Below are 17,825 nucleotides of genomic sequence, written 5' to 3'. Positions count from 1 at the left end.
TGTAATTGCACCGAATCAAAATTTATGTATCAAATTGCACAGTAGACCAAAGTTCATGTATAAATTTTGATACTTATTCCAAAAAAAATATATAGGGTAAAATAGACCCAAAATCGCTGAACTATTAGTAAATTTATATTTTGATCACTCAATTTCAAAAAACTACAAAATAGTTATTGAACAAAATAGTTTTCGTCATCTTCCTTTAATTTTTACCCTTTAAACTCTCTCTCTCTCTTTCTTTAAGAATGTGGAGTGGACACTAGCTATGTTTTTAATGCAGTGTTTCTTATTTGTTATTGTGTTATTTGTTGTTTTTGTTTTCTTTTTTGAATTTAAAAAAAAACATTGTAATCAATTTTTTTGTCTTAAATTTATTTTAACAAAAGAATATATATAATTTAATTAAATTGGTTTTAAATTAATCGAAATAATTTCAATAGTAATATTCTTTCAATTAAGAACTAAATTTTTAATAACATAATTAAGGAACGAAGTTGGCAATCACCACACTGATGATTGATAATATTTTTAAAATGTGATGATATACAAATTATATATATTTATAAACTTTATTACTAGAGTCCCCACATGAATGAAAGTTACCAACATCCTGATTTCCAGTAACCAATGCATGGATTTCAGTTATTTAACCAAATCTTTATCCTTTCTTCATTGAGCATTTGTCTATGCTTTACATTAAAGCAAAAGAATGAATGGCTCATTCATTTGACACTACTGATACCAAAAGTTTATTCGAAAAGAAGGCTTTTAAGTTGACAACAATCAGCTGGTCCAAAGCTTCAAAGGATTCTGCAGTCATGAGAGGGCAGTGTGGAGACGATACGACATTATCAAGTCCAAATAGCTCCTTTGGGACATTAGGCTCATTTTCAACACATCAAGACCAGCACCACCCATTTCTCCCCCCACCAAACACTGCACTAATTCCTTCTCGTTGATCACGAGCCACGCCCGACGTTGATTATCACTCCATCCTTCCCTAATGCTACCATGACATCCTTATTGATCATGTGGTAAGTTTCCTTTGTCAGTGCACAACAAAGAACGAGAACATCACTATTTGCACCAAGGTCCCGGACATTAGCATAGAATGGAAATGAAACAGATTGCTTCTTGTTTCTTGAGGTGTAGGCAATGGCTAAGAGCCTCTTTGCAACTTCAGAACCAATGCTTCCCAAGCCCCCAATCCCTACTCGCTTACCACCTAGCTGCAGTTCCAAGTTTAGAACAGTGTTTTCGTAAGGACCAAATGGGATGATCTAGTGCCTTGTAAAAGCAAAACGATGACATATTTTGGTATTTAATGCACTCTTCCATTGTTAAGCCAAGCCAACAGCTGTTTTGGAATGGTATTCGATATTTATGGTAAATTTGCACTTTGACTCTTAAAAATGATAAAAATTTAATTTAATCTTTTAAAAATTATAAAGATATAAACTATTAAAATAATAAAATAATTTACTATTGTAAAAATATACAATTTAATTTCGGTTAAAAAATATTTTCAACATCAGCCACTGACACTATTTTCCCCAAAAGTTCATTGCCAAAAAAGAATGGAAAAAAAAATTGCCCATTTAAGATCAAGAAACAACTTTTTGTTATTTAGATTTGATAAATCCAATTATGTTGTCTATGCAAATATTGTTAAATATATTGTTAAACAAGTGGAGTACCATGCTAAAATGGTAAATTTTTAATTTACATCTATTATAATTTATAAAATTTTAAATTAATAATAATAAAATTATATTTTATTTCTTTAAAATAATAAAAATTTGATTTAACCCTCTAAAAAGATTAAGATATAAATTATTAAAATAATAAAATTTGATTTCCCCTTAAAAAAAATATTCAGCCTCAGCCACTGATAATGAAGAAAACAAACGTTTACCTTAAAACCAAGAGGGTAGTTTTCTTTAACAGGCCACATCCTACCACAAACAAATCTATCAGCAGCAGAGATTCTTCTCAACACATCGATCAACAACCCAACAGTACAATCCGCTACATCCTCTGCGAAGGCTAAGCTAGCATTCGTAACAACGATGCCTCGGCTCCAACAAGCAGGGAGTTCTATATGATTAAGGCCAGCACTTGTTGCCACTATCAGCTCCAAAACAGGCAGTCGCTCCAGAAACTCGGCGGGAAATTGGAGAATGGCCGATAGTCATGAGAACTCTTATGAAGGTAGCATGACGGGCAAGAAAGGAGTCATATGGTTCAGGCGATTCGTGAGGGTCTAGCATATGGAATTGAGAACGTAACTGGTCTCTGAAAGAAGGGTCTAAAGGAATTGTGTATGACGGTAGACGATGAACCAGGACTATAGGTAGCTCTTCAGGTTGTTGTGGTTCTTTGTCCGCCATCGTTGGCGTAGGAGAGGATTCAGTGTTAACTCCAAATAATAATAAAAACAGCTTAGTTCTGTCATTAAATCATTGCATTTATTTTTGTCGGCTCATGAATTCATTATTTAATATTATTGAACACTTAACAATTGAATTTATTTAAATATGAAAATTGAGAATTAAATTCTTAAAGTTAGAAATAGGAAGACTAAATTTTAAATATGGAAAAATTAAAACTACTTAAAACATATTTTAGCCTTTTTAATTTACCTCCATCACACTTATATGTAACCATCCACAGAAGAAAAAAGAACACTTTTTCTTTCCCTCTAAAACAAAAGAGAGAATTTTAGTCTTTGAGCTTAAAGCTATCTTTTTCGCAATCCCAAAACACCCAATGGTGGAAGCTCAAAAATGGACAAGGAGGATGAGCAACCCAAGGTTGGACACAGCGGCCACCGCAGACGATCATGTTCTGGATATTCCGACAACCCCAACTGCTGAGGTTAGAAACGGCATCTACACCTTTGGATCCCTTCTCACTCCCAATCTTTTAACAGCACTCATCATCGCCTCATGGTTCATGTCCAACACTGGTGTCCTTTTGCTCAACAAGTACCTCCTCAGCTTTTATGGTTACCGTTACCCAATCTTCCTCACCATGCTTCACATGCTGTCATGTGCTTCATACAGTTACATAGCCATAAACTTCCTTGAAATAGTCCCAAAGCAACACATTTTATCAAAGAAACAGTTCCTCAAGATCATTGCATTATGTGCCATCTTTTGTTTCTCTGTTGTCTGTGGGAATACTTCTTTAAGTTATATTCCTGTCTCGTTTAACCAAGCTATCGGTGCAACCACCCCTTTTTTCACCGCCATATTTGCTTTCATAATCACTTGCAAGATGGAATCAGTTAAGGTTTACTTTGCACTTTTGCCTGTGGTTTTTGGGATTGTTTTAGCTACAAACAGTGAGCCTTTGTTTAACCTGTTTGGATTCTTGGTTTGCATTGGTTCAACTGCTGCTCGTGCTTTGAAATCTGTGGTTCAAGGTATATTATTAACCAATGAAGCTGAGAAGCTACATTCCATGAACTTGTTGTTGTATATGGCACCTATGGCAGCATTGATTTTGTTACCATTTAGTCTTTATAACGAAGGGAATGTTGCAAGGATCACACTTGAGAAAGCTAAGACTGATTCATTCATCATTTTGTTGTTGATTGGGAATGCCACAGTAGCCTATTTGGTGAATTTGACCAATTTTTTAGTTACCAAGCATACAAGTGCCCTTACTTTGCAGGTTTTAGGCAATGCCAAAGCTGCATTAGCAGCTTTTGTGTCGGTCATGGTGTTTAGGAACCCGGTGACTATGACAGGGGTAACTGGATTTGCTGTTACAATTATGGGAATTGTGCTTTACAGTGAGGCAAAGAAGAGATCTAAGATCACAACATATTGACCAATATACATGGTAAAGAAACAAAGGATGGGGATTCATTTTGGTTGCCACAAACACTGGTGCAACCCTCTTTTCTTCTTTTTAATCATTTATCATATATTTCTTATTCTTTTATCATTCTTAAGAGAATAAAAAACATGTTTTTGCATGATGGAACACTTGAGAATGAAATTCATGGTGCCATTTTCAGGTGTTTAAACAAGGATCTTGATAGAAATTTCTTCTTTTATATAATACCATTTGAAGGTTCATCTTTATGATCTATCATGTGTTCTTTTTCCCTTTTCAATCATAAATGGTCAATTTGTTCACATGTGTTTCTCATCATGGAATGTAATTTTATGTATTAAATATGATGTAGAAAACAAAATGGTATAACTTACAAATTCAAGTTGATGGACAATGAAACTAACCTTAAGACATGTTTCTTATGTTATTATATGATGAAAGTATGTGTCAAGCCCCTCTATTATAGGATTGGACTAAAATTAACCCGTTTACTATTAAATGTATCCAACTTAATCTTTATATATTTTTAAAAAGAAAGTTAAATCGTAAAACATTTTAAGTTATTTTCAATTTAATTTTAAATAAAACATTTCATTTTCCTTTAATCCCATAAATCTTTTTTAATAATATTCGAATTAAATTAATTCATTTAATAATAAAAAGACAAAATATATTTCTCGATATCATATTAATAAATACAACTTATTGATCGCGTATGATGTTGAAATACTGTAGATGAATTATTATTGTATGATATCAATTTTGTTTGTTGTAATGAAGTAATGAAAATGGAATCAAATTTTGGAAGTTGATATAGATGCCTGTTTATAGTTTCTGCCTGAAAACGACAAATTGCTCCAAAAGGATTTGGTGTTGACAATTCAAACAAATAAGGCCTGCCTTCTAAGTCATATAAAAGTTCAATAATTCAAATCAGTCCATGACATGTTGCTATCAAAATTTTTAAGGGTAACTACACTCAAAAGTTCACTAAATTATTGGTATTTTTACGTTTTAGTCATTTAACTTCAAAAAGTTACAAAATCGTTAAACTATTCAAAAGTTTCTATTTTAAGTCACTACATTATTAAGTTTTTTTTTTAATGTTCGGCTAGTGGCGTTCAAAGTGATGATTCGATTATCAGTACGGTGGATCTATACCCATTGGCGAGTAGAAGAACATACCTTAGATCCAAGTTGATCTAACAGCCAATGTTAGAGATTTGGAGAAGAAAGTTACTTGGATTTTGGTTTGCAGATTTGTGACATTAAAAACTGTTTCATGAACAAAAAATTGAACTATAAAAGAGAAAGAGAAGGGAGCTTTCGATTAGTGCAACCAATGTGAGCAAAGAAGGCCATATATCAATGATAGCCCGGTGACTTAAATGAAAACTTTCGAATAGTTAAGTGACTATTTTGAAAATTCTCAATGTAAAATTACTAATGATTCAATGACCTTAGGTGTAGTTTACTGTAATTTTAATCAACGTTAAATTTTGTACTTTTTGAATTTTGAAATTTCAAACTAGAAAAATGGTAATTGCTAAATTCACGAAGTTAAATTCTACTATTTTTCAAAATCTTATGCAGCAAAATGACATGTTAACTTGCTATTTTCACATATAACTCACAAAAAAAATTAATGAATTTAACGGTTGTTTGCATCAAAACTGGAATATCGAATTTCAAAAAATATAAGGACTAAGAATGATCAAAATAAAAAGAACATAAACTAAATCTACAACTTTACATATAGTGCAAGATTAATAATAGAATTTAATCAAATAAACTTAAGTGTTACTATTTGGGTCAGAATTGAACTTTAAAAAATTAAAATTAACCAATTTAAAAAATGGAAGAATTTGACATTTTAATCCACCATAAAATAGAAGAATTTGACATTTTAATCCACCATTCGTGTAGGAAAGAACAAATGCCAAATGCTTCAACTATACACCATTTGTTAGATCCGCATAAGCCGTCTTTACCCCGTTGCTGCAATTTTTTGTAAATTTTCTGTTGGTTTATACTTAATTATCAGATGGGAATACAAGACTCTGTTATTGTACTTAGGTAATTTATGACAAATTAGTCATTGTACTTCATAAAATTGAAAAGTTGATATAAATACATGAATTCAAACAGTGATTTATTGCATATAAATTGTTGAATTGCTTTAAATTGCTAAATTACCGATATCCAAGTAGGTGATTTATCAACAAAATCTAATAATGCTATCAAATTGGACTAAATTTTCTATTATCTTATCGTAACAAAATCAAATTCTTACAAACTAAAGTAGATGATTTTTTTTTTAAATAAAACCTAAGGAAGAATTTCAAATTAGACCTTCCATTACTCTCTTTTTGTGCCTTCTTTGAAGTCTTTAATAGTAAAATGACTCTTTAAAATACTCCAATTCTCATTTAGTCCATCAAAGGTTTTTTTTTTTTTTCAGTAGTAGTCTCTAAAATTTGTTTCCATCACAAATTAACCCTTTTGTTAACCCAGCCTGAATATTAGCTTAAATTTTAGAATTAAAATTCCGACCAAATAGCTTAAGCAAAAATGTAAAATGAGAACCAAATCTTTTCAAAGATTAGTACTCAAAATTCATTTCAAAATAAAAAAAATAATAAAAGAAACATTAAAAAGTGGCTTACACATTATTTTAATTGGACTTAAAAACTCTAATTAAAGAACAGAAGCAAAGTAAACGAAAAAAAAAAAAAGAATAAACAAATCTCTCAACAAACCCTTTTGTTTTCAATATTGTTAATGAAATAATAAATTTGTACCAAAACAATAATAACTAATATGACAAAAGAAATAATAAGTTGCAGAGTCATTTTATTCTAAAAATTATTTCACCCATGTTGGTTTATATATATTAATAAAGTGCTACAATATTACAGTAAACAATTAAAATATATTTAATATTATTAATATGATGGTATTTATTTAAATTTTTATTTACTCACAGATTAAACTTATTTTTTTATTTTAATTTGTGTTACTATTAAAATAACCCAAGAATTCTAAAATCTAAATTAACTTAACCCACCCAAATGACAAGTCTAATCCAAGCTCAAGGTTCAAGCTCAATCGCCTAGCCTGAGCTTGAACCTTGAACACTACAACACAGGATATAAGATAAAACAATGTACAAATTTGCAATGAGCACCGAGGGAAAGTTTCTGAAGAAAAGAACTGCAAATTTGAAGTCGAAGGATGTATGATGGCCTGTTCGGCTATACAATGTGTAATGTTTTTACTATACTATGTGCTTGTGAGTTGTGACCTAGGAATACGGAGCAAGATAGCTTTTTTTTTTTTGGGGGGGGGGGGCGGCGCAGGGGGGAGGTTGAAAAAATTTATGCCCAAATTTCATATATAGCAGAATCTTAAACGTCCATGTTGCTTTCAGCTGATGCCAAAGCTCCTGCATAATCTCCATGTATAAATTTCACAATCATGAACAACAGATGAAATGATACAAGGTTTAACGACCCGAACATACCTGATGCTCGATTGAATAACAACTTCAGTCATGCAACCATCACTAGCGAACTGAATGTTTCTTCAGGCAACCACAAGTGGTTTATCTTTTGCCAAATGCATCATCATCTGCTTAAAAGGCAGAATGGAAGCCCTATAATTAAAAAATACTAAGAACAGGATTTATTCTATCAATCTACTTTGTGTTCGATTTACACAACTAACCTCGTGTTCTGGCTGGAAAGAAAAGAAATCAATCTATTTTCCTTTAAGCCCTAGAACCAACGAACAATTACATCAATAGCACACTTAAAAGTGCTAATCAAAAAAAAAGTTAAAGAGTTAAAAATACTAGGAGAACCTTTGTAGATATAAAAGTAGGACAAGGCAATTTCATCTGAGATCCATTACTTGGCTGTAGTTCAGATGTAAGAGACAGCTGACAGACAATATAGACAGAAGAATAGAGAACATTAACAAAAATATTTCATGCAAGCAATGACCTAAAAACATGAAACACTTGAAATGCATTATTAAGATGCCATAAAATGCTAGTTGGAAATATGAAGAGGAAGATGTTTGATAGCATAGCTGAAACATGTTAAAATTTACCTTACTAAAAAGTTCTATGGGTGGATTTTGCGGAACCCTCCTTTCTCTACGGATTTTATATTCCTAATAATTGGCAGACAAAGCACAATATTCATATCAAACAGTTCAGCTAACAATCAATTTGTAATGAAGAGACTAAAGATCTTCCATCCTGTACCATTGGCGCTGTGGTTTCCTTTTTGATGTTTTTGGAAACACCAAGATCTCCTTTACCGGAAAATATCTGCAAACCAGGAATTAGATACTCGTTAGATAAGAATCATTGGTACCTACTAGCTCAAGGAAGCAAACAATTCAGTGATTTAATTTGTCGTTTGTTCTACCTTCTTATTCAAAAGGTGAGCTTTGATGTTGTAATTTGTGTCACAGGAATCCAACCTAGTGGCATCCATGGCACTTGGTCAAAGAAATGCAGGAAAAAAATCCAAAGTAATTATTTCTCAGGTTAATACTAATAAGCATCTAGGTGCCCATATACAGAATTAGCCAATAATAAATACACATTTCAATAGATACCTACATATTCTGCCCAAAGCACATTGTCCAGATATAAATCAGTCACAACATTCTCCAATAATTAAAATGTAAAACATTTACCTTCTGACTTCTCTAGTTCCATTGCGATTAGTTGAATTAGTACAAGGTTTCACAAACCCCTGAAACAACATAAGTTTTATATGAGCAACAAAGTGGGTTTACAATAAGATCCAGGAAAGATGATACAGAAAGATATCCATGGGTAACCTTATCATAATCATTTGTTTGAAACGAAGAGGATGATACAGATGATGGCAGTTGCACAGCCCTTTCTGATGTCTTTAGGTGAAACTCCTGACAAGCAACACGACAAGAATCAGTGCTAAATATGGACGGCACAAAACCTTATTTTGATGAAACTTATAGCTTGATATAATACTTTGTCAAATGCCCTTAATCCAGGAACAAACAAGAAAGTACAGTCCTTACTTGAAACTCTGGTAATTTTGGAACACTCTTCTTTGGAAGAGGCAATGAAGGAGCCTCGAGAATCTGCACATTATTTACACATTTGTGAGAAGTACAAAATAACCGACTTTAGAGGAAGTCCACTTTGTCACATCATAAGTACCAACTTTTCTATTCAATGGGCGTGCTTTGAATTTATGCATGGCAGATGTAACATGCTCTTGTTTTGTACCATTCATAGGCCTGAAATGAAAACGTCATTATACCAGCAGCTCATTGACAATATTCTATATCAAAATCTAATAAAGTAGTAATAAAGACCAGAAACTAACAGTACTCTTTGAGCCCTGTGGGCTGTTCGAAGTGCAGGTTCCCTTGGAATGGTAAGTTTTGGCTTGATATTGATAGTGTTTCTATCTGCAGTTACATCCTGTATAAGCACAAAGAAAAGCTCAGAGAGTTTAGAGGCAAGACAGAATATGATCCAAAGCATTTTAAAAAATCATGAAATAATAAGGATGTACCTTTTTAGGCACCTTGTGGACCAAGGTAGTTTGCTGCTTCACCTCATTAACCTGACACGAAGAATAAAAGTTGAGCCCAAAGCAGAAGCTTAGTTGACTCAAAATACGACTCAACCACTAATAAATAGAAATTACAGATAAATCTAGAATACTTGAGTCTCAAATCTAATTTGCAGAAGGAAAAGCGAAGACAGAGGGTGACTGGGAGAACTGATCTATGCAAGATCTCCTTGTGATAACACGCACTTGTGTAATTATCGGTTTCCAGTTTATGAACACTAAAAGAAAAGGTTCTTTCACCATTACAGAATTCACTTTTCTATGGCACTCAGAAAAACAAGCATGTCCAATAAAAATAGCTGCCATCAGAAATTCTCCAAAGTATGAGCAAACAAGGTGGGAGCACAGGAAACTTTTCAAGCTGATGTACCTTATGAGTGAGACCTCCCTCTAGCTTCTGCCTCTTTGCAGCTTGACTTCCAACGCCAGAAGAGTGAACTAAGCTTCTGTCACTGTTTGGCACCTGTAACTTCTTAAATCTACAAAAAAGAAATATATATATAAGGGTCGTATCTGAACGATTTTAGTATAAGGGCTCCAAAAGATATATTATTCCTCTTATTGAAACCGGAATGCTTTTGCATTACAAGGAATAAGAACTTAGGACCGTTGAAACCAAAAGTAACCATTTGTGAGAAATAAGATCCTCTGTGTCACTTCAAAAACACTAGGAGACTAGAATAGATAAGGAAGTTAATAAAGCATTCTCAAGAACTACCTCGTTGAAGCAACTTGAGGGGGGCAATTTTGTTTGGCTAACTGACTAGCAGTAGGTTTCATAAGGGTGGAGCTCCTTGGCATAAACAGTTTTGTGCCATTAGATTCAGCCTTGGGCTTATCATCGGGTATATTATTGCTGGTTGCCAAGCCTGAGGGAGAGAGAGAGAAAAAAAATGAGCACAACACAAATGTAAGGTGACTAAATTTAATCAAATAGATGGTTAGACATCTGGAAAGTACACACACGTCAAACTATTGTGTTTAACCGAACATACTTGAGAGAAGCCAGCAATAATAAAAATAAGAAAGCGATGTCACTGGAGGCAGAGACACGGAAAAAATAAAGACCTAAAAAACACTTCGCATAAGCGTGCAGATCACCTGTAGTTAATTGAAATGGTTGATTCAGAACCTTTAGTAAAACTTTCTGTATACTGATGAAAATCCCTCCATTAGATCCTTCATAGCAAAAAACAAATTAAAAAGGGAACAAAAAAGATCATATCAGTTCATCACAGTTTTCAAACTTTCCGAAGAAAACTAAACCTCATGCTTCATAAAATTGTCATTAGAAGCACAAGCGCGCCTCAAAGGCTCTCTTAATTGCGGAAACAAGCTACACGGCTCTTCAATATTAACTAAGTTATAGCAGTTGCTGTTAAAATTTACATAGAAGGCAAGTTGAAAGAAGTAAAAGCACCATATATAAGTTGCTAAGCATAGCTAAATTTTACCTCTCTTACTGGCATCCATAGGTGAAAATTCCAATTCTGAATCATTTTCTGGTAATCTGCCAATATCATCTACTTCTTTGCATTTTACAGGTGTAGTCACATTTTCCAGGAGACTCCCCTCTCCTAAGACTAACTTGGTCACAAAAGCTACAACACGCACAAATTAGAAATTAGAAATATATTTAGCAAGATAAATCAAAGGAAGAAGAAATACCAGAAAAAAAAAAGTATACTTTTTTAATAAGTATCGATTCCAAAATTTCGAAATAGAAAAGGAAAGGCAATCCTTGATAATAATTCGAAAGAAGGTAAAATAATCTCCAAAGTTCATACTTATTCAATCAAACAAGAAGATTACAACCAAAACTGCTTTACGCAAATAGTATTAGTAAAAGAAACGTACGAGAAGGAGGATAGCTCGGTGCCGATTCGAACCAACGCTCGGCGTCTCTAGCCTCCGACGGCGACTCCTCACGCGTGAAATCGAAGAACTGAGCTGCATCAAACTCGTAATCCAGATCAACCTCACTCACCTCGAACACTGGTTCTATCTCCATCTCCTCTTCCATCTCTCTCTCCTTCCAAAGCTCACTCCCTGTCTCTTCTCTACAATGCCGCTCTAACTTCACCTGAACCACCGAGAACTACACTCTGCCGCCATTTTCACCGTTAATTTGAAACCGATTTCCCCTTAGAGAGCCTATAAGTATCGGAAACGGCGAGGATGATCCACAATGGCGATGACTACAGCTTCACCGTGGCATTCAAAGAAAATAAATTTTAACTCGAGAAGGAAGCAAAGGACAACACATCCATAGCGTAAGGTACAAGCTACTGCAGTGAAGAACTCCAGGACTGACGACCGTGAGGTATGCTCGTTTTTGTTTTTGTTTTTGTTTTATAGCGTTCAAGGTTGCTGTAACTATCAAAAATTTTGAATTTATGAGCCTTCGAAAAAAAAATACTCCAAAATAAAACAAAAAAAAACTAAAATTTAATTATCTAAATTCGATAAATTAATCATGTGGATTTGTCCCTAAAATAATTTAAATATTCAAATCGTTAATAAATTATACCTTTAAAATTAAAATAAATTATACATAAAAAAATTTATATATGAAATTAATTAGAATTTTTTTAAAAAATTTAATTGATTTTATCATTGATTTAAATTTTAAGGTAAATTATATCTAATATCATTAAATTATTAATAATTTTATATTTTAATTATTTAATTTTAAAAAAATTATAAAAAAATTATTGAATTATCTAAAAAATTATTTGTATTTAAAAAAAATCTTGCTTGTGGACTCGAATTCTATTTTAACTTGTCTAATTGACAACAGGTTGACGAAAGTAACCTTGATATTTTAGTGAAATCCCGATAATGGGATGTTACAGTGGGGGGCAGTCAAAGGTGAGGGTAAGCGAGTAAATAGAGGTGAATTTTTTTCGAGAACTTGATATGTCTGTAAAGTGAGGACAATGATATCGGGGTTCGAGCACGGTGTTTCGGGCGGCGAGATAATGTCGTAAAGGGTATTCTGAAATTTCGGCGCTAGTTGGAATTGCCACTGAGATTGGATTATAATTGCGATAATGCCCCTAACGGTTTTATTAGTTAGGGAGGAAAAGGGGAAGGGTGGGAAAAGTGGGGCCGAAAGATGGGAAAGGGCAAAAAAGGATAGGTGGATAACACAAAATCTTATCGATCTGATTGTAAATATCTTTAAGCTTTGAGTTTTCATCATCTGTTTAAGACTTGACATTACATCGAATATTGCGATTATACTTTAGAAAAAAAATCAGTTAATTCATTGCTGAATCTATAATTTTTATTTTAGAAGCTTATATCTCTAAAAATATCTTTTAAGAAAATGTAAAAAAATCAATTAATGTTTTAAAATTTTTACTCAATTAAATTTTTATCATTAATTAACAAATTAATTAAATTCTTTTGTTAATAATTTATATCATTAATCATATTGATTAGTAAAATAAATTAATAAACTAATCAAATAGTGACAAGAGATTATTTTTTATTTAATCAAATATTCTTTCCATAAAAATAATTAAAAAATGATATATATTAAATTTTAAAAATATTAAAATTACTATAAAATTATAAATTTAAAAAATAAAAAAAATCTAATAAATTATAAAAATTGTAAAAAATTAATAAAGCTTATTTAAAATATTTAAAATTAAAAAACATGTGAGAATTCTTAAAAGATAATAAAAATTTGAAAAACTTATAAAAAATATTTAAAACATTAAATTTGATATAAATTTATAAATTATGTTCTAGATCGGATTAGTTGTTGGACATGTTAGGCCGAAATCGGCAAGGGTATCGATTCAGGGAAAGTCACTAGACCAGTTAACTTGGAAAAGAGTGGTTGAACTGATTTTTTATTTTTTAAATATTTTTATCAAACCAGAATTTCATTATCCAACTATTAGCATATGTTAGAACGAAATATTCTAACCAAGGTTTTCAAAACCAAATCAGTAGTTGAACCCGTCAAGCCATTGATTTACTACTTCGATTGACTTGTCCAATTCTATTAAATAAAACATTAAAAATTAAAAAAAAAATCCGGTTCAATCGACTAATTTCCATGTCAACAGGTCTAATGGCTTTTTCCAGACCGATACCCTTATTCATTTTGATCTAATCGGTCCAATAGACTGATCTGGTTCGGTTAAGATTTTATGATTTTTTTATAATTTTTATTAGTTTATATTGATTTTAATACTTTTAATAGTTTTACATTTTTTATGATTTTTATAGAATTTTAATATGTTTTTATAATATTTTAAATTTTTTAAATATATTTTATTAATTTTATAAATTTTTATAATTTAGTATAAATTTTATAATATTTTATTTTTAACAATTTTCATAAATTTATATCAATTTCTTTTTTTAATTTAATTTTTTTTATTTTTATATCATTTTTATGAAAAATATTAGAATAAACCAGAAGCTACCGTATGTAGCCATTTGTTTGGTCTGTCAATTTATTTTAACGATCAATGTGGTCAATGAAAGAAACCGTTAATAGAGGGATTTAATTAATTATTTTAATTAACGGCAGGGGTTAATTGAGTGCGAATTTAATATAGAAATTTAATTCTTTATTTTTTTTGACATGTATGTCTATCTTAAATTAATTTCTTAATTTTAAAATATTTTAATTAAATATTTAAAATATCAATATCATATTAATAAAATTTTTCATCAATTTATGTTTGATGTTAAGCACATTTAAAGCATGCAGATGAAATTAAAAACATGTGTATGTATAATGCATAGAACTATTTATTTATTTATTTATTTTATACAATATTTATTTCTACTCCTAATCTCTTATTAACATTTAAATTGGAGATAAAATACATTCAAACTCATATCCTCATTGCCATAATAGTAACAGTGCGAATTGAGCTGAGACTCAATTCCCATTTCTTTGTTTTTCTAAAGTATTACTAGTATAGTACAAACAAAGTATAAACATGGTGCCAACCAAGCTTTTCAAAACTAGATTGATGATTGAATCGACCAGGTCACCAACTTTGTTGGTTCGTGCAATTTGATTAAATAAATTATTAAAAATATATTCTATATTTAAAAAAATAGTTTCAACGAGTTTTTTAAGTCAATAATACCCAATTAACCACCATACACGATGGGACTCGAACATCTACACATACAATTACACAAGGTGAATCTCAAACTTGAGTATTCATGACTCAAAGCCTCCGCTTTTGCCAACTATATCAAAACTTCATCCATAATATTTCTTTTTTTTTCTTAATACATTGTATCTAAGTTATTCATGTAATAGGCACTTAAATACTTACAAATCTTCTTAGTAAAAAATAACAGCAAATTGCGATTACATCAAACAACACTTAAGTCTGTAAAAGGCTATTACAATCAGCTAACAACAGCCCTTGAATAGATAATGACGGTTCATCAAATACACATAAATTCATAAGACTAAGATTTACATACTTAACCATATAATCTGCAACACTATTATGCATCCTTGGAACAACCATATAATCTGCAACACTATTATGCATCCTTGGAACATGACGAAGACACCTTCCAACCTCAGCCTAAAAGATAAAACGAAGTCTACCATAAAATTTTAATTAGAAACATTGGATACTCTATGGTTTAATACTGTGTATATAAATTTCAAAATATTGGAAGTCAAAGGGAAAGATGTTGAGAAACAGTGAAATCCCATGCAATAAAGTGTAAGAGTCATGAAATCCATGGCTTCCACACTTAGCTAAAAGACTACAACATCACTTAAATGTGGGATGAAAAAGGCCATTGATTATGAAGTTGCTTTTAGTGGTTGAAATAATAAATTCAGAGGGGTTTTGTTTGTGTTCCTGTTTTAGGTGTCTAAAACAAACAAATAAAATAAATGTTGATCATTGATTGTCAACAAGTAGAGTAGAGTACTATCTACAATACATTGAATGCTGTGCTCGACTTGTCTCTCACATTGGATTCCTTTTTCTCAACATTTTCCCCCACCCCCATATGTGACAACAAGCTCATGTTTTACTTTCCTACAACATCAACCAACCTTTGACCATTTCTTCCCCCACTCTCTCCCTTTTTATCTTTTATAAATTAATTGATGTATGATGTATTACGAATATTAACGTATACAGATTAATTTACTCATTAATAAAAGGATGAATTACAATCAAATTCTTAGTATAGGAGTTTTATTATTGGTCATTTAATTATACATAAGTTTCATTTATTTCATCTTATTCATTTATTTGAGATTATGTGTGTGTTAATCATCGTATGATTAAATGGTTAATAGAAGGATGACATGATTTTTTTAAAAAAAAATTGTATGATAATAAATTTAATCTTTAATGTTTATATATTATGTCAATTAGATCTTAATTCTAAAAAATATATATAGCCTTCGATATCTACATGTTATGTTAGTTTGGTCGTGATTTTAAAAACTCAAAAAATTATAAAAAAAGTACAATTTTTTAAAGAATTATAATAAATTAAATTTACATAAAATTATACAAGAAGACATGGAAGTTAATTTTTTGTTGTTAAGAAAATTTTCCCTTTTTTATCTTTTTCTTTAAGAACTATTGACGTATGCTTATAGGAGTCAATTATTCATTCTATATTGCTTTATCTATATGCTTAAAATCCATTTCGGTACAATGTTTTATCAAATATAAAACAAAAGTTGCATAATTCAAGCATTTTCAACTCTGACAACAAAAACTTGCATTTGTGCTTATAGTGGAACGAGGAGGGGTTTTTATATTAATATTGAATGAATAATTAATTACGAAAATAGAGTATAAAATAAAATGGTTGCTGTGAACTAAAGGGATGGTCAGTTGGCCGCCTTTTTCGGGCACTTTTAATTTTTTATTTTGTTTTATAAATTTTAAAGGGATAATAATATATTTAGTCCTCTAATTTTATAAAATAAGTTATTTTAGTCTTCATTTAGTTTTATTTTTTAGCCTTTAAACTTTTGTTTTTGGCAAATCACCCGAAATGGATAGAAAAATCAACGGAGACACACGACCTATCATATGGCGTATGGCTTGGCCGTGTGACACTTGCACCTTAATTCCATAACACACGGCCTAACACACGGGCGTGTGGCTTAATCATGTAACCCAAGTTAAAGAGTTACATGGGCTGGGACACGGCCATGTGCCTTATATCGAATGCCCAGACGGCTTAAAACACAGGCGTGTCTTTTAGCTGTGTGAGCCACACGGCCTGGCCACACGGGTGTGTGTTCCCTGCACCTAAAGAAAATTTTGAAATTTTGCAAAAAATTCTCTAAGTTTTCAATTTAATCTCAATTCATTTTTAATGCATATTTTGGATCTCGAAGGCTCATATCGAGGGACCATATGAGTGTTTTATGATTAGTTTATGATATGTATATTAAATGTTATGAATTGTTCGTATTTCATATACACATAGATGACATGTCAATATTTAATTTATTAAAAATTTAAGAATTCAAAAAAATGAAATTCCCACATATGTATATGTCATGTCAACAAATTTAACGAACCTTAATTTTTTTCATTCATTTTAAGATGATTTGACAAAAAAAAATTTAAATTTAACGACTAAAAAAAGTAAAATGTTAAATAAATGGTTAAAATAATTTTTTTATAAAATAAAAATAAAAAATGGGACAGGTGAAAAAGTGGTGCCGCCCCCTTAATCGCAGCACCGCTTCTATAATTAAAATATTATTATTTTATTTATTTTTATTAAAATACTAATTTTTTCAAAACGATCTATTCTCATAAATAAATTACTTTTCACTCGAATTCGTATTTTATTAAGGTTAAAAATCCAATGACGAGCTGCACAATAAGAATGATCATCTTTTCAAGAAATGACTTGCTCTCCACTCACAACGTACCCCTACCAATGTGTATAAAATTTTTATAATAACAACCAATTTGACATAATATATAAGGACAGAAACTACCAATGACAATGAGTAGACTAAAATTCTTTAATAGAAAAGTATGGTACAGGGACTAAATCTCAAAGGACTAACAACATATTTTAACCTTAAAAATATAATTAGACCTTTCTCTTCCAAGACAACAATCAAATCTTTATCAGAATTATTCAGTGTTAATCATTAAGTCATTAGCTGTCTGTTTTGCTCAGAAGCATCTCAATTTTTTATATGTAAACATTTCTTTATCTGGCAAAGGCTCACACCCAAGGTTAACAAATAGAAAACAAACAAAAGCTTATGCACGTTCATACGAATCAAATACAATAATTAAAACAAAAAAAGCAATGAATAGTTGAAAACCA

The 17,825-nt window shown here is 31.1% G+C and overlaps 2 protein-coding genes and 1 pseudogene across 8 annotated transcripts; 1 reads left to right on the top strand and 2 right to left on the bottom strand.

The window, feature by feature from the left end:
• Positions 1-553: 553 nt before the first annotated feature.
• Positions 554-2,412, bottom strand: LOC107963693 (glyoxylate/hydroxypyruvate reductase HPR3-like; annotated as a pseudogene).
• Positions 2,413-2,709: 297 nt separating this feature from the next.
• Positions 2,710-4,102, top strand: LOC107963692 (probable sugar phosphate/phosphate translocator At1g12500). The gene has a single exon (XM_016900123.2). It carries the CDS (start codon positions 2,773-2,775, stop codon positions 3,838-3,840), a length of 1,068 nt encoding a protein of 355 aa, XP_016755612.2. The 5' UTR covers positions 2,710-2,772; the 3' UTR covers positions 3,841-4,102.
• Positions 4,103-6,888: 2,786 nt separating this feature from the next.
• On the bottom strand, positions 6,889-11,856 carry LOC107963694 (protein TPX2). 7 transcript variants are annotated; one of them, XM_041105607.1, is made up of 18 exons: positions 11,349-11,856; positions 10,946-11,092; positions 10,593-10,670; positions 10,210-10,360; positions 9,862-9,970; positions 9,432-9,482; positions 9,240-9,337; positions 9,075-9,150; positions 8,929-8,991; positions 8,707-8,793; positions 8,560-8,618; positions 8,286-8,358; positions 8,120-8,185; positions 7,963-8,025; positions 7,712-7,789; positions 7,576-7,625; positions 7,373-7,504; positions 6,889-7,294 (listed from the first exon to the last, which is right to left on the bottom strand). In XM_041105607.1, the coding sequence occupies exons 1-17, from the start codon at positions 11,512-11,514 to the stop codon at positions 7,435-7,437; spliced, it is 1,485 nt and encodes a 494-aa protein (XP_040961541.1). In that variant the 5' UTR covers positions 11,515-11,856; the 3' UTR covers positions 6,889-7,294; positions 7,373-7,434. The 7 variants fall into 7 exon arrangements, with proteins under 7 accessions (XP_040961541.1, XP_040961546.1, XP_016755613.1 ...); XM_041105612.1 differs by having other exon boundaries at positions 7,373-7,479; XM_016900124.2 differs by having other exon boundaries at positions 7,373-7,479; positions 7,576-7,587.
• Between the last annotated feature and the right edge of the window lie 5,969 nt (positions 11,857-17,825).

This window comes from Gossypium hirsutum, chromosome A03 (genome assembly GCF_007990345.1).
Source record: "Gossypium hirsutum isolate 1008001.06 chromosome A03, Gossypium_hirsutum_v2.1, whole genome shotgun sequence".
Lineage (NCBI taxonomy): Eukaryota > Viridiplantae > Streptophyta > Magnoliopsida > Malvales > Malvaceae > Gossypium > Gossypium hirsutum.
This window is presented reverse-complemented; position numbering and strand designations above follow the sequence as displayed.